Source organism: Dendronephthya gigantea, unplaced genomic scaffold (genome assembly GCF_004324835.1).
Source record: "Dendronephthya gigantea isolate DGI-Jeju-01 unplaced genomic scaffold, DenGig_1.0 000260F, whole genome shotgun sequence".
Taxonomy (NCBI): domain Eukaryota; kingdom Metazoa; phylum Cnidaria; class Anthozoa; order Malacalcyonacea; family Nephtheidae; genus Dendronephthya; species Dendronephthya gigantea.
This window is the reverse complement of record NW_021163270.1, coordinates 73676-97521: the sequence shown is the minus strand read 5'-3', so window position 1 is coordinate 97521 and position 23846 is coordinate 73676. Positions and strand designations below refer to the sequence as shown.

Here is a 23846-nt window from a genome sequence, read left to right as displayed (position 1 = left end):
CCCCTGGCTGTTAGTGAAACAGGTCGAACGAAGTTCTTCCAGTCGCATTATTTCTCTTACCTGGAACGTGACAACATCGGAAAACGTCTCATGAATCGTAACAACGATTTTCTTAATTCGAACTTCAATCTTGTCCAATTTCTGCCGAGAAAAAGAAAGAGTTTCTTTTGAATAACCCAATAATAACATGATTGAAACATTTTGCATTATTTTCAAATAATAAATTTCTTAGATTTTTTTGATGTTTCAGAGACACTGGAGTTTTCTTACAAATTCGAGTTTTCTTATACAAATTACTTTTCGCTAACGAGTATCTACATTTACACAAAAATATTAGCTAAATAAGTAAAACAAGAGATGTTCCAACTTACATGATGTAATTGCTTTCTGGTTTTCGCCTCTTTGATCCGAGAACTGGCCGAACCAGGGCTTCCTAGGGATATAAGAGGATTACATTGTATTAATTCACATAACAGCGTAAGTTGTAACGTGTGAACGTTGGAATAAAAGTGCTCAAATATACAACCTTATAACGTGTGTGACATCTATTATATTTAGATACACGCATGATAATGCCTCAGCCTATTTCTTAGCTGAAGGTAACTCTGGCGTATCACAATATCACATAACTCTTTTTATGCCTAGTTTCCATTCAGTCGTTAGCTGTCGTTACATGTCTTTCCGTGTCTTTGGAATAGTCGTGAAAGACCGATAACGAATTATGGGAAGAATCATGTCGTTTCCTGTCTTTTTATGTCGTTGAGATTTGTTCTATCCGAGCGATACTGTCGTTTTCTGTTTCTCTCAGTCGTTATCGGTCTTTCACGATTATTCCAAAGACACGGAAAGACATGTAACGACAGCTAACGACTGAATGGAAATTAGGCGTTACGACTGACTAAAACAAATGTATATTTACTAACTGCACTATATGACTGTTGGTATAAACCTTTGAAATACATTTTAACTATTGGTTTCGCAGTGAAATGGTACACAATTCCAAATATCACTGTCATTGGTCCACTTTTAAACTAAAGTCTAGAGTTAACTGACTGCTATACAACTGGACACTGATTTATAAACGTGCCTCTCTCGAAGAAATGGTTTGGGTCCGAAGACAGTCTCTCGAAATCTTCTAATTTCGTTATCAAAGCTTCTCTGGCCAGAATCAACTTGACGGCTGTCTCCCAGTGCTGTAACACCTGTTGGATGGAGTGAATTTTAAATACCATACAAAAGATAATGGAAATAGTTAAAAACTAAATTATGATGGATATTAGATTGGTGTTTCCATATCGAAAATTCACTGCGGCAAGTCAGTGAGTAGTCCCCACCCATTAAAAAAGTCGAACCCGTCCCGACTCGAGTCGGCGACTACAAATTACGGAGTTTCACGACGATTCACGACGCAGCCAGCTCGACGACGCGCTTGCAAACAAAGAAACTCCACACGCGAGAAACAATAGGTATGCATCATGGTATGCATAATTTGTGGTCCCATGACAGCGTTGTCATTCTTACGACGCCTTCAAATGAGGCATTTTCATGACATAGCGGTAACGTTTTGACAGTTTATATGAAACATCTTATAGCCCAATTGAATGTTTGTCAATTTCCGGTAGCTAATTTCTTGCAAAAATAATTGACTAGCATCATCGAGCTAGATCGTAAACTCCCTATTAGTCGCAGATGTCGCCGACGACGTGTTTCCATATGCTTGGAAGTCGCGCAGACTCGAGTCGGCGACATGTCGGTGCTATATGGAAACCAGGCTTGGAAAAGATGAGTCATTGACCTAATTTATTTACTAATTTATGCATAATTAATAGCATTAGTTTCAGACATCAGTGTCCGCCATTTTGGTTTACCACGACTCACCAGTATTTTTCGGTCCTACTCAACACTGCCTGAGTTGACTGCCCGGGAAAATAAATGTTGCCCGGCACTTCCGGTTAATAAATCGTTAAAAACTGTTAATGCCAGGGTTGGAATAATGTTTATTCGTTTTACGAAGGCGAGAAATTGCCACAGAAAGCGTCGAAAGTATAAACAGCAATTATTCTATGCCCTAAACAGTGAACACTTAATCCACGCAGCTCCCTCATTACAGTAAGAATTGCGTATTTTTGTCATTTGTGCATTTACCTGCCCGCATTGAAAAAATGTCACAAGCCTGCCAAAGGTTGATCCTGTCCTGCTAGTTCAAAGCATAGATAATAATTAAAGTGGAAGCCAAGACCGGAAAAAGTGGAAGTCAATACAGTTTAGTCCATACCACTAAGCTATACTATAATTCATACTCAACTTCATAGAATAAACTGAATCAATAATTGCTATTTTATAGTTTCCTTGCCTTCGTAAAACGAATAAACATTATTACTAACCCTAGCATAATTAATATTTTATGATTTATTAACTGGAAGTCCAGGCAGCATTTATTTTCCCGGGCAGTCTTCTTATCGGGGCCATTCCATTTAATATCCACACCCCCCGTTGACGAGATTTTCCGAGGGGGTGAAAATTTTAGAATTTCTGAGGGGTAGAGAGTAAATATTGACGAAAATTCGGAGGGCTTAACCGAAATATAAATTTTCCGAGGGGTTATTAAAAATATTTAAAATAATTTAAAATTCGACTAAATTTTCCGAGGGGTGATACGAAAAGTACGAAACGTTGGATTTATTAACTGGAAGTCCAGGGCAGCATTTATTTTCTCGGGCAGTCTTATCCGACGGGTAGTGTTTAGTAGAACCCGTATTTTTTGTTGGTGTGTGTTTTAGAGGCTACCATCAATATTTTATATGATGCCTGATCGTGAACAAGTACATCGTGATCCGAAACGAGCCAACTTATTCCCAGGTAAATCTATTCCTTTAGAACTAATTATTTTGTTTTTCTGTAGCAGTTTTCGTCTCATTCAAAATAACGCGATTGGCAATTGATACGCAATTTATCTGACAAAAAATACAGAACGCGTCTATGATTCTATTACGTGAGACTAGCAAAATTCAACATTTTATGATAAAAGTGTCACTTAGGCCTTATACCAGCCAATACTGGGACAAAAGATTTCAAATCTATTAAAAGCAGGAAGTCAGATTTTGCCACTCGTAACAACTTTCAAAACAAAACTTGAAGAAAACATGGTTTAACACTGGATATATCAACAACTATTATGCCAAAGGAACTCATACCTGTCATTAAATTATTAAGGAGCTTAGCCCTACTTTCAGACTGGCATAAGAGAACAAGGAGGGCCATGCCTTCCACCAGAACCCCCCCCCCCCCATCAACAAATCTGACATGACTTAATATAATTATACCTTTCCTTCTGGTTCCAGGTATACCCGAGGCACTAGATGGTGTCAACATACCAAGAGACCAGCGACCAACACAAGAAACATGTCCACCAAAACATTAGAAATGACAGACAACATTGAAAAACGCCTAAAAACAAGTTATTAATAATTAAAAGAAGAATGAACATAGTACATTTTCTTAGTTTCAGTTTTAGTTATGTCTGACATATATATTGAAAATATGAGTTTAATTAGAAATAAAAAATAAGTCCTAGACTAGTTCATAAACAGAGGAAACTCTAGTTATTTAGAAACATTCAATGTAATTAGAATTTTTTTTTAAAATCTGGACAGTTTTTTATGATTTATTTTTATAATGCACTATGCAATAATGTAATAGAATAAATAATTAATAATGTAATGATAAAAATTTAATGGTGTACTTGTAATAATGGATAATGTATGCATTGTGTAAATCTTTGACTGCAAAAGGTGCCCAAACATCGCAAGGCATGAAAATTACTCAGAATTGTTTAAAACACAACAGAATTCTATCATCATTGTGTAGTTGTAACAAATATTGCTCCACATTATATGTCTGCAAAATCACTCAACCTTGGCTTGTGTTTTGCACACTTTTCTCGCAAGATCCCTGTGTGTTTGGATCAGATCATATTGCTTAATCACATGTTATTGGTGACAAAATTATTTGTCTTGACCTTTTGATCTAAGTAATTATATAAAGTAATTTTGAATGTGGTAGCCAGTGGCAGAACTAGGGGTGTGCAGAATAAATTACTACAGCTTAAAACCGGAATTGCATTGGCAGATTTGAATGTAAAAATATTCTTTTCAAATCTATAACCAACAGTGTTGTTATTAAGGTGTTTTGAATTTAAAATTAAGCTGTGTAATTTATTCTGCACACCCCTAGATCCACCACTGATGGTAGCTGCCTTTTTGTTTGCCTTGAGGTGGGAAACCAGATGCAATAATTGGGGAGGGTGCATATTAATATTTTGTACTGCCTAATTGACCTACAATTCCCAATTGTGGGCAAATGCAGATCTTTCTTATTCTCACAAACACCCTAAGTTCATTTATTTATTTTCAAATTTAGTGTAAACATTAAATTTGATTAACCTAACTACAGATTTCCATACTTTCTCTTGACAACTAAGAAAGCATATGCACTAGACAAGTTATTTTCACAAAATGATATGCACGAAGTACAGAAAAATCCAGTTTTAATACCACTATTGCTGACAGCCATATCATTAATTTTATTGACTAAAACACTTTTTTTAAAACACTTTCAAGCTCGACAACATACTGTTTCTCTTATTGGGAAACAAGGCAGTTTAAGCAACACATACCTCAAACAGCTTGAAAAGAACAAATGTCAGCTATGGCACAATCAGAATAAAAGCCAAGGCATCTTGCAAACTGAAGACACGAGCTATAAATTAAAACAATACACAATTATTAAACATACCAGCCTAACCATTCTTTTTTATAGAATGACCTGATTTCCATATTACTTTATTTTAGCATGCCAGAGTCAAATAATTATTATATTCACATGTTTTTTGAACCTTGTTTTTAACCCCACTGAGCATGAAACATAGGTAGGTATTTGACACAAGAATAGGTCGATTGGGTAAAATGTGAATAAACTATAAGGTTTTTTTTCACTGTACTGTTGATGTGGTCTATATACAAAGAGGACAATGAATTGTAGTCTAAAAGTATCAGGTATTGTATTAGAATTGGCAACTCAACCCTAACCCTAAAACACAAGCTTTGACAGCTTTCCTTTGCCCTTTTAAACTCTGAATTAAATAATTATAAGCGCTGAAGTTTTGCCACAGGAAATTTCAGATACGCATTAAATCCAGCATTTTATACTGCACTTATTCGCTATACGGAGAAAATTTTATGTACAACGAATACGTCTCCATTTTTAGGGTACCTTTTTCCTAAAGGCGGTGTTACATCAAACTACATGGCAACTGTAAATTGCATAATGAAACCTAGCCGGTATGTGATGAAACCGCGTTTTATTCTGAGCGCAGAACCTCGTCGCGGCGACTGTTTTGAATTTTGGGATAAGTATATGGTTTAGATAGTCTGTTGATTTTTTAAAGATTGCTTTTCACATTGTTTATATAATTGTAAGCCGTTTTAGAAAATTGAAAGTACTCGCGAAATTCAGAATTGGAACAAATGTGACCAAAAGTCCAAAACAAGGAACCGATCACGTGGTTTCTCATCACAGATTAGCTATATAGAAACACAGAAGTTTCTTATCTGTATATAGCTAATCTGCGTCATTTCAGATCTAGTCTAGAGATCTATTCGTTCCTAAACCGCCTATGCTAACAGCACCTAAGAAAATCATCTATTTTTGTCTCCCTTTTACTGGGTTACACTCCATTCAGATTCGCACTCAAATCAACCGTCTTTGTAGCGCCGCTTTTCCGCATTTGGATGTTAGATTTGTCTTCCGTTCCACTAGAAGGCTTTCTTCACTTTTTCCGTTCAAAGATAAAGTCCCTAAGTACCTGAGATCTGGTGTAGTTTATTTATTTAAGTGTCGATGCTGTTCCGCGTCGTACGTGGGTCAAACCACGCGTCATTTACACACCAGAATATCAGAGCACTTGGGAATATCACCCATCACTGGTAAACAGACCTCAAGCCCTGTTATGTCCAGTATACATTCGCACTTAAAGGCTTGCGGACACCCGGCTAGCTTTGACGAATTTAGAATCCTCTCTTCCTCATCTGACTCTTATGAGCTAATGATACATGAGAGTCTTCTCATCACCAAACTTAAGCCTTCTCTTAATGTTCAAGGCAACTCTATCCCTCTCAATTTATTTTAGTCCTTACTTCGTATTGTCATCGTGTCGTGACGTGCTGTCCCTTGTCCTCTCATGTACCGCTTGTCCTTACGTTGTCCTTGTTATCACCTTTTGTAAATTGATACCTTGTAAATATATTACTAGTCTACATATATTCAAATTATCTTGTAATTTATCATTTAGTCTGAAGATGTCTTAAGTTAAGACGAAACGTTACTACCAAATATATTCTTTTTATTCTCAAATGGTCTAATTGTCTCTTATGGCTTTACTGAAAGCACTATGTTGGGCTTTAATATTTATACTTCGAATACTAGTCTAGAAAAATGTTTCATCCGTGTTTGCCCTCTCGTAGATCTGGTGGCAACAACGTCGCAAAGAAGGTTGCACAGTCTTACCAATTTCATTCTTAAAACAAAACGAATGACTTCAAATAAAAGTATTACTTAGAACAAAATTTATCCAAAATCAAATTGGTGATAAATTCTTCGTTAATAGATATCAGCGAGCGAATAACTATGAATGCTCTGCATCCAATAGAGTAGACCAATACATAATTTTGTTTTCCATTTTGAACTTTATATCTGTCGTTTTAATAAGATAAACGCCTTTCAAACCAGTCCCTGATGTATAACTGCCTTTATTTCATCATTCTAACTCGCATCTACTGTAGTTATACCAAAAGATTAAAATTAACGTCTGAAATGTAGTCAAGGTTGGTTCCACATTTCATGTATTTCAAACATGTAAGATTCAGATAGATCATATAATAGTGTATTACACTTTTTACAAAGTTTGGTTTTAAATTAAAATACCTTAGCGTGGTTAAATAAAGTTCATCATCATCATCTCCTGATTATTTTCCCTCCAGCTAGCTTTCTCATCGCGAAATCCGAAGGCTTTCCTTCGAGTTGCAATATCTCTCAGCACGTATTTTCTGTCTGACTCTAACCATAGACAATCCAAAAGACATTATCTTTTGATATTTCCCTTTCAGAAATATATGCTCAATCTTGTTCCACGAATGGTTCCCCGATTGAAATATGCTTAAATGAGTTAAATCATTTCACTGGCTGCTTAAATTCCCAAAAATCCAAAAATTGTACGTAGTACATACATACCGACTACCGTGTATATATGTGAATAATGTGATAGAAGGCAAGCGCCTCCTCCCCCAAACAAGGCAACATTTGTCTGATTGGTTGATTTTTACATTAGTTTCAGGCTTCTGTTCCAAGCGCGGGCAAAGCGTGAAAGGAAGTAAAAAACACAAAACATAGTATTTTCATATCCGGATTGTAGAAAAATCGGACAATGTTTTGGTTTGAAATTTATTTATACAAAAAGAAAAGTAGTCCGTCTTTCGTACCTCGAAATATCGAAGGATTTGGGGTTTTTGTTGATGTTTCGATCGCGTCGAAAGAAATGTCTCGAAAATACGCGTGCGACGGGACGAAAACGCCGGCTCGAGGGACTTGTTTTATTCCCACTTTTATGTCTTATGGATAAAGACTATGAGGTCTAACTCGGTATTTTGTAATGGTGGAATACAGGTTATCAAATGGCACCATAGTCGAGTTACAGGAATTTGGTTGACATGAATTAGGGCAAGCCGTATAAGAGGTGGGATTTTCTGTGAAGCGCAAGCCAAGAAATTTCCCGTGCTGTGTCAGCATGAGGTCTAAATTTTCTTGCTGTGTTTGCGGAAAGAAGTCCTCGAATTCTGGATTTATTAATTCAGGTTCAAAGGGAAAATGTCTTTGTAAGCCGTGCAACGCGCGAAAACTACAGTTTTCAACGAAAACCAACAAAAGGGACTTGACCAGAATAACCGGCATTCATTCTGGCCAAGGCATCTCACAGTCTCCATATTGCACCCTGGTTTTGCCAAAAAACAAACACATATTCACAGCATTTCATAAATATAATTTTAAAATCCACAATATTCTACATTCCACAATTCCTATAACAGAATCTTATCAAATGTTACCAATCATCAATCTTCAACACTGCCACATTGCCAATCATCTCATTTTCAAAAGGCACCCTCCAACACCCCTGCAATGCCAATGGGCGCATAGCCATCTCGACAGGATCTGAATACCCGCAACTACATATGAAATAAAAATATTGACTAAAAACCATGGACACTATTTGCGAATAACAACTGCTGAATCCAGAGTAATTCGCCACTTAACCCTTATTTCCTTTGTAGTTTTTAGTAAGGCTCGTTTATACTGTACTCATTCTTTTGTCACAACATCTTTGTTTGCCTTTTAGAAGCAATATTTTACAGATTTTGATGATGCCTCTCAGAAGTAAGGATTTTTACAACCTTTCAATACCAACAAAATTGGACCCAAGCTAATAGCAATCATGTAAAATGTGAAAGCGATTTATTTATGCAGAAATTTGTACAAAAATATTTGTTCCAACACAAGGTCAGCGTCCCAGTTAATTCCCAAAATTAGTTGAAATAAAACCTCGACATCCGCTGACACCAGGCAGATATCAAACCACAGAACACAGCCAACAGGTATCAATGAACATTATGCAATCTTGAAGAACAAGGAGCAATGCTTCCACAAGGACAAGGAGCAATGCTTGACTTTTTTCTGAACTTGATTCATAAAAGTGCATTATACACTAGAATTGCACCATCGTGGAAATAAACCAGTCACGCAGAAATGGGAACGAAATTGTTATATAATTTTCGTTCTTTTGTATTACTGATTAATTACATCAACTGCGCAGAAAATTAAACTTCGCGTTTTTGGGCAACGGAAAACGACAGAGTTGGTATTTTTTGCTTGATTATTCACGCAACGTTTTGCACTTGTCCTAAGGAGATCAGATCACGATACATTGCAGTTAAAAAACTGACAATTCTGCCGTTTAACCCATAAACGCAAAGCTTGAAGCATTCTAAAACATCTCTGATACATTGAGATGAAATACTTATTTATATTAATTAAAAACTGCATTAGCCTTCCTTCAATATACTACGAGATCGGTTGCTTAAAAGTCGGCTGACTTAATCCTGGATTAAATCTTTAAATCTTCACATCAAACTTTACACTATCTTAATCATGCTAACCCAGAAATCATTCCAGGGTCGACAGAAGTTTTAATTTCTCACGTTTTAATATGAAAGACCATGCAGAAATACATATTCAAACACTGCTGTTTCAGATTTAACTTGTGAAGGGTTATAGTGCCAGTCAAACCTTAAACAACCGACCTGCAGATTCGTGCGCTCAAATTCGCCTTTTAATGTCAATTTCAACGCAGGTTTTTACTGAATAACTTGTATAATATATTTGTACTATTAATAATAACTGCGCAAACTTAAGTGATTACATTCAACGTGATATATGCTAATGCCCTCTATATTTGGGCGCGCTACATTTGCGCTGATTAACTTAATTACTTTCGCAGGATTCGTACAGGTCGAGAAAAAACTCAGGGAAATACTGAATTTGTTTAGGTTTTACTTTTGAATAAAGAAATCCAATAACTTTTAAATGCTTCTCCATAAATTTATTCAAGGATTTTCAATTTCCGTACGAACCCTGTATCTTTCACGAGTGATCTGCAACTTGGGGTTGGTCATAAAGTAATTTGCTGAAATTCGTTGAGAGCGTATTCCAAAACTTGAATTATCGTTCCTGCAGAAATTTGCGGCATCGCTGTTGCTTTGAAATGAAAAAGCCGATGATTGTGAAACGAAAATGAAAAGAAAAAAGCTCATGGTCGCTCACAGCACAGAATGCTGGCGATAAACACAAAGTTTTAGAGCAGAACGAATTGTGCCATCAAAATAATTTGTAAAAATGCGTCTTTGTCAAAAAAAACCTTCAAGAGACAAAGTACTACAGTCTACAGCCGAAATTCATGATATTCAAAGAGAAATGTTCACCAAACTATTGAAAGAAAAACCGAGAAACTGTGCTAACAGAAAATATGATGGACGTGCGACAACCAGACAAGCATGTTTCAACAACAAAAATGAGGGTATTTTGGGTCAAATCAAAGAAAAATTTACCACAAGACCCTCGCGCGTGTTTTACAGAAAATACGGCTGAGAGAAAAACACGGTATGAAACAAGCCTTGCACTGCATGACAGAGCAAGAGTATAACATCACTACGACGATGTGAAAACGATGTATCGAGAAACAAAAAATGACTAAAAATGTGAAACAACCGTAGAAAACAGCTGAGAAAATTGGAGCCGTACTAAAATGTAAAACTTTTCGGCTTTCAAGTTTCAAATTCAAGTTTCTCTTGACCAGATACTTTATGACCAGATCCAAATATCACTCTGAAATCACTCTGAAAACAGCTTAAATCAGCTTCTAGCTTTATATATACTAGCTAGTGTTGCTATAATCAAGCTGACGATATTTATTTCTATTTTATGCTAATTTTATACGTTCTCATGCGAAAGAAACAAATGGGTATTTTACACAGAAACTTCGAGAAATTTCTAATTTTGATCATTTTTCACAGTAATAACACTGACCTTTTAATTTACTGCCTATATAGTTCCTCAGGAACTCGATCTCTCTCGACAACTCCTGCACCTGGGCTTTCAAATCTTCATTTTCCGTTTCAAGCTGATTTTCTTGTTGATTCAATCGAGCTTCTCTCGACGGACCGCGAACACGATTTGTTCTGCCATGGGGTTGTGCCAAAGATGAAGCTCCACTTGAGGACACAGAAAGTCTTTCTTCCGCTGATGAAGCTCCACTTGAAGACACAGGAAATGTTCTTTCTCCCACAGATGAAGCTCTATTTGATGAAGCTCCATTTGAAGACACAGGAAGTATTCTTTCTTCCACAGATGAAACTCCACTTGAAGACACAGGAAGTATTCTTACTTCCATATTTGAAGCTCCACTTGCACATGAAGACACAGGATGTATTCTTTCTTCTATATCTCTAGAGCAACAGGGTTGTTCCATTCTCTTCTTCGACACAGGGAAAACTGCTTCGATAGGTTCGATGTCTTCCTCAAAGGGTCTCTTTCTGCTGCCAGGATTCACAATGGTGATAAGTTGGTTTCCGAGGAGGGGAGGGGATTTACCTGCACTGTGTAGAGAGATTGTATTGCTTTTAAGACTCGGATGAATGATGCTGCGGGTTAAACTACCCGCAAATACGCCTGAATCAGTATTGTAAGGGGTATCTGGGGTAACATTAGGTACCGTAGTTGTATTATCAAGTTCACCGATGGATTCCAGAGTTCCTCTGTTGGGTTCTGAGGCTATATTGTCAGTTCTAGGTTCAGTGTTATAAGAGTTCATATTTGACTCTGCTGACATTGTTGTCAGATTCATAAATTGTTCATGGAAGACTTGATCAGGTTCTTCTATTGTACCAAGCAAGTCTTTAAAAATTTGCCAAAAAAGTTCGAGTAGAATTTCTTCTAGCAATTTTTGTTCAGCGTCGTTGTTTTCAGCTGAAAAATCTGCCGTTTCAACCCCGACGTTTTCAATGAGAGTTGACAATCCGTCAAAAAGTGGATTCTCTTGGGCTGCAATGTTGTCTTCAACTGAAGGATTTTCAGTATCACTAAATAGGTAGCCATAAAGAGTATCCAAATTTGGTAGTTCACCTTGAGAAATATCTATAAAAAAAGTATACTTAAAAATATAAGAATATCGCCGGTTGTACTAATATACTGTAGCTTTTGAAGTGAACTGCTATATTTCTGTACAAAATAGTTGTTATGTTGTATATGTTGTATACCTTTAAATATATCACTGTTATTCCTGTCCATCCTTGTAATTGCTCCGTGCACGAATTTCGCTTTTTTGCCTTGTAAACGACCCCGTTTCTTGAATAAGAAGCGGGAGCGAGTGGTCGTTTACCTTTACTAATTTGTATCGAAAAATTACAAACTCGCTCTGAGCACGCATTGTCATCTGTTGATAAAAACACGTCAGAATAGCCACAATTCACTTTGGAATACGTCTTCTTCTTGGATAAACATGTCTCCGAGTAGCTACAACCTTTCTTGGAATACACACTGTTCTTTGTTAAAAAAGCCTTTCTTTTTTCACACCTCAATTTTTGCTTTGCCGTTAAGATCTGCAAGAAATATTTAGAAAACAGTCACAAGCATATCGGAAATAGCCTAAAATGTTTCCAGTCCATGCAAAGAAAAAAATTAAACAAACGGCAGAAGATTTGGTTGATGGAAATAATTGTTTTCCAGAATGCGCGTGTGATCACGTGATTGCAATCTAAGCTTGAGATGTCTTGTAAATTATTTCACGGAAATTTACGCGGAACCAGTGTCTTCCTTACTACACCAGCAGATGCAATGTCGGAAATTATGTAAATTAGGTTATTATGGCATGTCGTCACGTAAGTTAAGGAGACTTTGAATTGAAAAATTTGGGGGGTTATTGCAATATTACTTGGGATTTTGGGGAGTAAACAAGAAATCTAAAAACTGTGTGGTGTGAGACGTGAGATATTGGGATCTTTGGTGAGAATGTGGGTTTGGTCGAAGTGTTTCTCACAGAAAATTATTTCAATGACTGCATAAAAGTGTATTTCCTTCAGCGTCAGATATGTGTTTGTATTCCTTGGTCAAATGGCCATGGTGTATTATGACATGCATATTAAATTTAATGTAATGGAACTTCGGACCTCTACGTACCATGTTCTCCACCACCTCAAGCTGTATTTTTAAGATCAATTCACGCAAAACCTCACGCCAATAAGACGACGTCGAAAACTCCTGATTTTCCCAAAATATACAAAAAAGGAATTAATTTGGTTTTTACAATCTCATGGCATGCATACAGGGGTGGTAAAACCCCACACAAACCCCAGGGTATAAGCTCTTGTTTCTAGCAACTATATAAAAAGATAGCCCTAACAGATAATGTCCGTTTGCGACCTGTGATTAAAGGAATAAATATAGGTTGCAAGATAAGTTCCATGAACTGGCTTTTGGTTTATACTATAGAATCGCAAGACGGCGTGTTTTGAGCAAAAATTCAGAGAATTACTGATTTTGTTGTATATTAAGCGCTTAATTCTACCTTAACAAATAATGCCAAAATTTTTCACAATCGAATCGGTATATTATTAAAGAACCTCCTTGGCTATGAAATGTTTCTGGATAGGTCACATTGAAAGGTCAAAAGCAATGCTTTAAATAATAAGAAACATGTTAATTGTCATTAATTATTACATAATTGTTATTAGGTAGGTTTGAGACGAATTTTCATAACCACAAACGTCCTTATTTTACAAAATTGGACTCATGGGGCAACGTATGGGGGGTCACTTCTATTGACCATCCTCTGTATATGTAACGTTTCAATTTTCATTAACTATTGTTTAGTACATTACTTGTATACCTAGTGGGCAATTATAAAATGTAATCCTTCTTAACATCCTTACCATGTTCTCCATCCTCTCCACCTCCTCGTTCTTCATCCTCTCCACCTCCATCTTCAACTCCTCCATATTCAGTTTATCCGACTCCTGCACATAATCCAACATCTTCTGCGACTTTTCCAATTCATCCATTATTTCCCCGATTGGACGCTGAATTCGCCAAATATGAATAATTTTAACTTAAATTTAATATAACAATAAACAATTACAATTTATATCATTTTAATTTTGTCTTTGTAAATTTCCGTTAATTTTATCTGAAATGTGTAGTTCTGTGGAAAACAGTGTGAAAACTGTGTAAATAGGTGCTGCATCATTAAATGATTGCTGGTCAGACGAGAATGATGATACACGTTTTTAAATTGCTGTGGGTAATGACTAATGGTCTTATGATGCATGGTGGGTGGTTGGAATGTTTGTTCATATATAGCTATATATCGGATCATTACTGGGCTTGATATAAAGGTTATACTTTCTGGCGGAAAGATCGAAAGTCACGCCTAAAAACGTTAACAACATGCAGATTTGCCTCGGCTGTGGAGTTTATTTCTAGTTTTATCTGCAAAACGTGCTGATTTGCTTCGCAAAATTTCCAGCCAAACCGTCGTCTTCCACTTCGAAATGAGGTGATAATCAACAGCAGGGTGTACAGAATGGATAAAAAATCCATAACATAATGCTTACATATATACAAGCCTACATATTGAAAAACGACCAACAAAGAATCAACTTCTATTTACTTTGCAATTTTATTTATACGTACCCAAAACAAACGCCATTCATACAGCTCCCTCTTAAGATTCTTCACCAGTTTCTTCATCACCTCCATCTTCCAGTTCTTAATCTTCTCCATCATCAGTTTATCCGATCCCTGCTCCAAATCCAACATCTTCTCTATCGTCTTCAATTCATCCATTGCGTGAAATGCCCGGTCTGTTGACTAATTTACCAAAGATAAATAGTTTTAGATTGATAATTTTTCACAATAGAATACGGATGTTGGTATCATTTAACTGACAAAGGTTTTAATGGACCAAGAAAATTTTTGGTGAATGTGTGGTTTCATTTAGCGTGTTGATGGAATGAAGAGAAATAGTTGGATCAGGCAACTAAAGTTACACATTTAGTACATTCAGTAATAATCCTCGTTCAAAACATGATCTGGAAACTTGCCAACAGTCAACCGCCAACTAAGAATCAACTCTGATTTAAAGCAACTATTATCGACACTACTCAATTATATTTACGTACCGATGAAGAGAAACGATGACAATCCATGTTATTCACCAGATTCTTCATCACCTCCATTTTCAACATCTTAATCTCCTCCATCATCAGTTTATCAGACTTCTGCTCCAAATCCAACATCTTCTCCATCGTCTTCAATTCATCCATTGCGTGAGATGCCTTGTTTGTTGGCTGAGCCTATAGCGTAAGTTGAGGCTTTGTGGTTACCCTGGGCCTGGGAGGATAGTATATGGTAATTTACAGTTGGTACGGTATTTAGTAGACATTTTTTCTTGATGCAATGTCAATTATATTGTATCGAGGTGACAACAGCATCATGATCAGAATAATAAACTTGTACTACAGAACTTTTAATGAAGTAAAATAATACATTTACATTATTACCACAATTCACAAATACCGATTATAGGTAGCCTAACTATCCGCACGGCGTAACATATTGTGTCAATAGAGAGTTTTAGACGTTTACGGCCAGGGCTCTTATATAGTATATAAGCGCGCCCTGTTTACGGCAAGCCGCAAACTGCGGTTTCACGTTGCCGTTGTTGCAAATTTAATATTTAATTACATTTCGTCATATATTACCAGGTCAAGTGCGCAATGCATTGTGGGTTATCGAGGTGCAAAACGCGACCGACACACGACGAAACCTAGACTCGTGCTCTCCCAGAGCACGAGTAATGATTCACAGCGCGAAGCTGGTATCATTCAACTCCTAAAAGTTTTAATCAACCAAGAAAATGTATCTGAATGTTTGGTTTCATTTTCTTAATGTTGATGTTCAGGCAACTAAAGCTACACAACTAAGACATGATCTGAAAACTCGTTAACAGTCTTAATGTATTGTCCATAAAGACAATACATGCCACCATAGACAATCCAGAAGACAAGTTTATTGTCTTCTTATGATATCACTTATAAACCGAATTTGATGTTCGTACTAGAAAAATATCAGACCGAGGTCTTGACAGTACGGACCGAGCGATAGCGAGGTCTGTACATAAAAGACCGAGAGACCATAAAAGATTCTAGTACCAGTCATGGAAATAATTCCATGACTAGAATCGACTAATACAATCCTGTGTGCACACGAACGCTTCCAAAATTGTTTTTGTCTAGTTTATCGATTTGACGCCCTGCCTATACGGTCCATGGGCGAATATGCCCACTGTGTTCAATTGGCTTTACCTTTTATTGTCAACTGAAGTTGCTTGAAACTGTTTTGTCATGAAAACGAAAACGTTACTGTGCGCACATAGATAAGCCTTTATCAGGGGCGTAACTAGAACGCTGAACTATTATTGGGAGGGGGGGGGTGGTGAATATTCATATATTCAGTTCTGCCCGACGGACCTCTATTGTAAGCTAATGCACTTACAAATAAAATCCGTCGGGCAGAACTTGATAAATGAATATCACCCCTCCCCCCCAATTATCGTTCTAGTTACGCCCCTGCCGTTTCTTGTTAGTAGTTTCGTAAAGGTCACGTTTAGGATTAAAATTAGGAAATATTCGTTGATTCTGGTCATGGAATTACTATACCAGTACCATATCATCTCGTTGGTTTACTCAGTTGTATTGTGATATACAAATGAGTGACAGTTGATCAAAGTGACTATTTCAGTCAAATAAATATCAAAGAACTATCAACACGTTAATTAATGACATATCAACTCAAATTTCAGGCAATTTTGTTAGCCCAAAAATAATGAATATCAAATTCACAAAATATATCGCAGGCCATTTTTCCAAAATACAGCACTCTACTTGTCAACTCAACAGCTTTAATTCCACTTCCAAACGAGGTAATATTCAACAGCCAGGTGTGCAGAATGGATTAAAAAAAGCCATCGCTTATAACACTTAGAATTGTTGTAACACTTGCAACACTTATAGGACCTGCATTTCAAAGCACCGCTAACTAAGAATCAACGCTGATTTCAGGCAACTATCGATATTACTCAATTATACTTACGTACCCATAATGAGAAACAATCCACGTTCTTCACCATTTCCTTCATCACCTCCATTTTTAACATCTTAATCTCCTCCATCATCAGTTTATCAGACGTCTGCTCCAAATCCAACATCTTCTCCATCGTCTTCAATTCATCCATAGCGTGGAATGGCTCGTCTGTTGGCTGATTTCACCAAAGATAAATAATTTTAGATTGATAAGTTTTCCCAATAACAGGGGCGTAGGAAGCATCCAGAGGTTGGGGGGCACCAGCTTCTAGGGGCACTTTTGGTTAATAAAAATGGCGCTTAAAATGGTTAATAAAAATATATATATATAGGGAAGGTTTGATTCAGGGACCGCCGACCGCAGAGCATTTTTCGTATTTCTTGGGCTTCGTACTGCCAGGGGAGTCCGGGGGCATGCTCCCCCGAGAAAATTTTGAGATATAGGCCTCTGAAATGGCTGCAAATCCCTCTCAATTTAAGGATTATTGGGAAATAGTAGGTACTTTTTTGTTTCTTTTCGCTTCCAAAAAGGTATTTTTTTCACAAAAAGGGCACTTTTGGTCCCTTGAAAAATCTTGGGGGGGCACGTGCCCCCACCCTTCCTACGCCACTGCCCAATAAAGAACATTAATACCATTAGATAAACGCAAGAATTTCTCCATGCTAAATGGATAAGAGAAATTCAATATTACGTTTGTGACAGCAGTGTGCTAAACGTTTCTGTAATGATTCACAGCGCGAAGCTGGTATCATTCAACTCCTAAAAGTTTTAATCAACCAAGAAAATCTGAATGTTTGGTTTCATTTACTATGTTGATGAGTTCAGGCAACTAAAGCTACACAACTAAGACATGATCTGAAAACTCGTTAACAGTCTTAATGTACTGTCGATAAAGACAATACATTAATTTAACGAAGGCTTCAGTGCCATTGAAATAATTTGAAATAATTCCATGACTAGAATCGACTGATACAATCCTGTATGCACACGAGCGCTTCCAAAATTGTTTTTGTCTAGTTTATCGATTTAACGCCCTGTCTATACGGTCCATAGGCGAATATGCCCACTGTGTTAAATTGGCTTCAACTTCTATGGTCAACTGAAGGTGCTTGAAACGGTTTTGGCATGAAAACGAAAACGTTTGAAAACGTCACTGCGCGCAGATAGATAACCCTTTATCAGGGGCGTAACTAGAACGCTGAACGATTATTGGGGGGGGGGGGGTTCAAAGCAACTGTCGATAAATATTACTCAATTATACTTACGTACCCATAATGAGAAATAATCCATGTTCTTCACCAGTTCCTTCATCACCTTTATTTTCAACATCTTAATCTCCTCCATCATCAGTTTATCCGACTCCTGCTCCAAATCCAACATCTTCTCCATCTTTTTTAATTTATCCATTGCATCAAACCTCCACTTATTTGACTGATTTCACCAATAATGATAAAAAATTTTAGATTGATTGTATTGACGTTTTCACAATGAATAAAATTAATATAATTAGATCATAAATGCAAGAATTTCTCCATGCTAAATTGCTAAGAGAAATGTAATATTACATTTGTAACAGCGGTGTGCCAAACGTTTCTGTTCACGCCAGAGAAGCTGGTATAATTCAATTGACATTAATCAACCAAGAAAATTTTTGTGAATGTGTGGTTTCACTTACTATATTGATGAAATGTTGGAAAAGAAGAGAAATAGCTGGATCAGGCAACTTAAGCTACACATCTACAGCTAGTCATAATTTTTGTTCATGACATGATCTGAAAACTCACCAAAAGTCTGTTTTAAAATCTTCACTTCGAAATGAAGTAATAATCAATGGCAGGGTATTTAGAATGGATCAAAAAGCCATCACTTGAAACAAATAAGTGTAACTGACCTATTGTAAGACTTATAGATCTCGAGCCTACATTTCAAAGAACCGCCAACTCAGAATCAACTCTGATCTCCGGTATTTATGAAATTACCGATATTACATAATTCTATTTGACATACCGATGAAAAGAAAGCCTTACAATCCAGCTCCCTTGGCAGGTTCTTCACCAGGTTCTTCATCACCTCCATCTTCAAGTTCTTAAGCTCCTCCATCATCAGTTTATCCGACTTCTGCTCCAAATCCAACATATTCTCGAATTTCTCCAATTCATTCATTACATCCAATTCCTTGTTTCTTCTCAGATTCGAATGCAAAAATGTATCGCGGCTAAACAGCTAAGAGAAATGCAATATTACATTTGAAACAGCAGTGTGTACGTAACGATCCATGACGCAGAAGCTGGTATCATTCAAGAGGTTTAAATCAACTAAGGAAATTTTTGGTGAATGTGTGGTTTCATTTAACATGTTGATGAAAATATGAAGAGAAATAGTTGCATCAGGCAACTAAAGTTGCACATTTACAACCAATCATAATGTTTGTTCATGACATGATTTGGAAACTTGCCAACAATTTTGGTCTTACATGTATATTGTGATGTTGCTAGTCCAATGCTCTTCCAACTGAGCTACTAGGACAAGAGTCAAGACGGTTCGAGTAATTGATATTTCGGAACTCAATCTAGTCCCTTTGATATCTGTGCATCTTAAAGTGTTAGTAATAGTGCATAAGACTCAGGTGTATATATGAAATGTAATCTGAATCTTTGCACTACAACTACCAGTCTTTGTTCTATTGCTTGCTCATATTTATGTAAATTTCCCTACGATGAAGACAATCAATTATTCTCATGAAGCAATCATTCTGTGCCATGGTAGTTCTTGCATGACCAAAATCCAGAAATACATTATATCTTTGATCAAATCCTTATGATTTACCATCTTTACTGGTGATCCCTACAGAGCTTTATTGCCACATTGACAGGGTACCCAAATTTATATATTAATTAAATTTACTACACAACGTACTAACAAAAGTGATTTGCTGCCCTCAAAAACATAATCATGCAGGAAAAAGAAATCTAGCGAACTGTAAAGTTTCTTACCTGATACAGATCACTAGATTTCCTTTGCCTGCATGATTATGTTTCTGAGGGCAGAAAATCACTAATCATGTAGTAAATTTAATTAATGAAAATCCTTTTTCTGAACGATAAACATCTTCGATCTTCAGTTTGAAAATCATAGCAGCAGTATCAACAACTTTCATAATAATGGCATATCAACTCGAAAAGCCATTGTATGTTTGTATCACCTATAAGGCCTAAATACTGAAAACTCTGATTTCAAGCAATTATGAATTTTACTATTTGACATACCATCGATACCGATGAAAAGAAAGGCTTACAATCCAGGTTCTTCACCAGTTTCTTCAGCACCTCCATCTTCAACATCTTAATCTCCTCCATCATCAGTTTATCTGAGTACTGCTCCAAATCCAAGTTATCCAACATCTTCTTCTCCAATTCATCAATCCTCTTCCAACCCATGTTTCTTATCTGATTTAACAAAGATAAATAATTTTAGACTGATAACTTCACAATGAATATTAAATATAATTCGATCATAGATGCAAAAATTTGATCATAGACACTAAATAATTTAGGGAAACATCATATTACATTTGAAATAGCTGCATGCTAATATTTTCTGTAATGATTCCTAACGCAGAGAATGGCATCATTCCACTTTCAAAAATGTTCATTTGAATGTGTTGTCTCATTTAAAATGTTTAAAGAATGAAGGGAAATAGCAATAATGTTCATTTTGAAGACATAATTTGGAAACTCAGCAACAGTCTTTGTTCTATTTCTTGCTCAAATTTTCATACAATGATGACAATACATTATTTTCATGAAGAAATCATTCAGCACCATGGTACTAATTTCAGAATCCACAATTATAGTCCTAATCTAAACCTTGCGAATTATGAAATTCCATCTACGTACCCATAAAAAGAAACACAAACATATCTGCTCCAGTTTCTTTGTTACCTCCATCTTCAACTTCTTAATCTTCTTCAGGATCAATTTATCCGACTTCTGCTCCAAATTGTTCTCCATCCACTCTAATTCATCCCTCATCTCCCATGCCTTGTTTTTTGCCTTATTTCATGAAAGATAATTTTTTGACAATGAGATTGAAATACATTATTTTAAATGCCAAAATTCCTTGATATTGAAGGGCTCTCTCACATGTGTGGTCCACTGTGGTGTGGTCACATTTAGTATGTTTATTCATAGAATGCAGGATAAACCACAAGTTGGGGCAAAAGTTAACATTGAAGGGCCAAAAGAAGAGCTCAGGGGAGGCGGCTGGGAAGCTTTTGCACCTAGCTTAAAATTATGTTACGTGAAGTTTGATCCGCTTGTTATAGTTTGGGGGTGCTAATGACAGTTTAATTCAGGGTACTAAGTGCCAAAAAGGGCTGTACACTATTTAAGAGATATGCATGTGGCATGTTGAAAATGGACAAGTCTTGCAAAATCAATGCTAAAAAAAACTTAAAACCTGCTATAATGATATATTTGTTTAAAAATTTATAGTTCTCACAATAAATGAAAACCAGTGCAATATAGCACAACAAAGTATGCCTGCATTCAGCCGTTCACACGGTACCGGATTGCTATCGGAGCAGGTCAAATTTTGACGTTAAGGCTAAGCGGAGTTTTAAATGTCTTAGCTCTGAATGAATATACTAAATCTACCAAATGAATATGCATTTGCTAATATAAAATGTTTAATTATCACAGCCTAAATTGTAGGTCAGGCTACACTAATGGGCTACACAGGCCTACGCTATCACAGGATCATCAGAATGCCATACACAAAGTCGTCTCCACTTTTTGCCTAAGGGATATTTGTTATTACATTAATAGAAGCAACATGCACTATTTGGAATTGCTAGCCTTGTCCAGGGTGCAACTGCTCTGTTAAATTTGTACTTGCTGAATGACAAGTAAATAACGAATTGCCCTTACGCAAAAAAATTGAGATATTAAATTTCATACATGCCAGCATGCTACTGGTTATATATATATTCATTTTGTGCTGAAATTTACTGCCGATATGTCAGTTACACTGTTACAAATAATACAAATTATTATACATTATAGTAGTAAAAGCAATTTGATTGGCTAATAGTTGACAGATAAATCGCGCAATCACGCAAAATTCAGTTATTATCTGCAAGTGAGCCTGCGGTGGTTAACAAGCGGTATTCATTTGAATGTATTTATGTATTAATTATTGATGTATTTTTGGATGTTGCTATTAAATAAGGTTTTTCATTCGTTAATACTATATTTACCATTCTTCAAATGTATAATAAAACAATTATTGAATTCGGTTTTTGTAATATGCAGAGTTATCAAGGTCTCGGTAAGCGTTATCAGCCTCGCCTTCGGCTCGTCTGATAACGCTTACCTCGACCTTGATAACTCTGCATATCACAAAAACCTCATCCAATAATTGTTTATAATTTATATGTTTCTTCTTACATGGTCAACTAGTACTTTTGTAATTCTCATCAATATCGTCGGTTGACCTGGTGGTGTATCATCCATCTCGTCCATCGCCTCACCGGGCTCACGATCCAATAAAGAATACGAGCTTCAACCTTCAGGAAAGGTTGGAATACCAATCCCTTCGTACAATTATGTACAGTCGATAATAAAACTGTCAAACGAAAACAAGGCTTTTCTTTTCCAACGGTCAATAAACCTAACAAACCACTTCGAAAATCTGTTTAACGAAATGGCAACGGAAGTGTTCAGAGTTCTGCTTTTATAAACTTTTAAGACGGAAGTGTTTCCACTCAAAAAGACAAAAGGATTTCATTTCAGTTTGACAACAAATGATTGCAGTATTTTGTTGCGTTTGGATGCAATCAAAAGTTGCAACGCAATTTGCGTGATTGATTGGGGGCGTGTGATGGTCTACAACAGGGGGCGTTGTATGAAAGCCTGATAGCGCCATCAACCGGATAGTGATTTTTTCAACTGGCTTTCATACAACCTGCCCCAGATATCACATGAAAGAAAAGTGAAAAAGTTTCTAAAATTAGCATTTAGCTTTTGACTAAACCACTTTGTCGTTTGGCTTTGTTGTTTGGCTTAACAATAACATGCATGTAGATTCAACTAGATTGGAGATGTTTCTTTTCTTTCCATGCCAAGTCCCGCCGAAGAGTTTGTAATCATGTCAGTTCGCAATTTTTCCCATACGATTTTCCTGTTTCAAAAGAAATTGAGCAATTGGGCAATATTAATCTACAGGGTGTATCAAAAAAAAGGAGACCTTTAGAAATCAAGCTATTGTTAAAATTTGAATGCCTTTTCAATTGCATTTGCACATATGCTGAACCGTAGCGCGTGAAATATTGATGGCGTGCATGCATACATATTAGAAAAAGGAGACCTTTAGAAAATGAATTGACGTTTATACACAAGATTGTCTGCTCCTGGGAATTTGAAAATAACTTTAATAGCATAAATAAAAATAACGACCCAAAAGTATTCAAATGACTAAGCACACTACCAGTACAAAAATGGTTCAACTGACTTCAGAGCAAAGGGTTTTTGTAGTCTTCACTTATACCCACTTTTACCCACATTTCACGCACTACGGTTCAGCATATGTGCAAATGCAATTGAAAAGGCATTCAAATTTTAACAATGGTTTGATTTCTAAAGGTCTCCTTTTTTTTGATACACCCTGTAGAACCTTTTTAATTACAGTCAAGCCAGATGTTCTCATTGTTCTGTTCCCCGCAATGTTGCAATATTGCCTACGATATTTTTATAAAAATAGGTACGCAATGCGTACATGTGGGTAGCCGTAAACATTAACTGCGATAAACCTATTTTGTATTCAATGTCAAACGACAGGCTGCTATAGTAAATATCAACGAGTAAATAGCGAGTAAATATCAACTGATGCTTAAGGCCCTGTTACACGGTGCAATTTTTCTTGCAACTTGCAATACAATTCTTCTTTTGAGAGATGTAAATTTGGCAACTACCGAACTTATGTCTTTATTACACTCCATGGCGTTTCTTACACTTACATTTTGAAGCCTCTTTACTAATTTACATCTC

General features: G+C 36.4%; 2 protein-coding genes and 1 long non-coding RNA gene across 5 annotated transcripts in view; all 3 read right to left on the bottom strand.

Moving 5' to 3' along the window:
- Nucleotides 1-23846, bottom strand: part of LOC114541001 (coiled-coil domain-containing protein 87-like) — a 65272-nt gene that overhangs the window by 629 nt on the left and 40797 nt on the right. For 2 of the 3 annotated variants that reach the window (XM_028560994.1, XM_028560995.1), the window contains 2 exons: nt 372-433; nt 61-141 (listed from right to left, as the gene is read on the bottom strand). In XM_028560994.1, coding sequence (XP_028416795.1) covers nt 61-141; nt 372-433 — 143 coding nt within the window. Of the gene's footprint in view, nt 1-60; nt 142-371; nt 434-1087; nt 1311-23846 lie in introns of those variants that run through there. The other variant, XM_028560996.1, reaches the window with a different exon arrangement.
- Nucleotides 3949-7281, bottom strand: LOC114541002. Its single transcript, XR_003689177.1, has 3 exons — nt 6982-7281; nt 4676-4758; nt 3949-4026 (listed from the first exon to the last, which is right to left on the bottom strand). It is a non-coding gene; the product is annotated as an uncharacterized LOC114541002 (long non-coding RNA).
- LOC114541000 lies at nt 10463-22329 on the bottom strand. Its single transcript, XM_028560993.1, has 12 exons — nt 22248-22329; nt 20697-20852; nt 20067-20246; nt 18808-19023; nt 18070-18231; nt 16814-16975; nt 14838-15011; nt 14350-14526; nt 13590-13736; nt 12838-12918; nt 11919-12260; nt 10463-11796 (listed from the first exon to the last, which is right to left on the bottom strand). The coding sequence occupies exons 1-12, from the start codon at nt 22320-22322 to the stop codon at nt 11596-11598; spliced, it is 2073 nt and encodes a 690-aa protein (XP_028416794.1). The 5' UTR covers nt 22323-22329; the 3' UTR covers nt 10463-11595.

Coding starts and splice junctions, on each gene's coding strand:
- LOC114541000 (XM_028560993.1), bottom strand. CDS start 22,322: ATGGACGAGATGGATGATACACCACCAGGTCAACCGACGATATTGATG. Junction 20,853..22,247: donor CAAAAGTACTAGTTGACCAT/GTAAGAAGAAAC, acceptor TCATGAAATAAG/GCAAAAAACAAGGCATGGGA. Junction 14,527..14,837: donor GTCATCGTTTCTCTTCATCG/GTACGTAAATAT, acceptor TTGGTAAATTAG/TCAACAGACCGGGCATTTCA.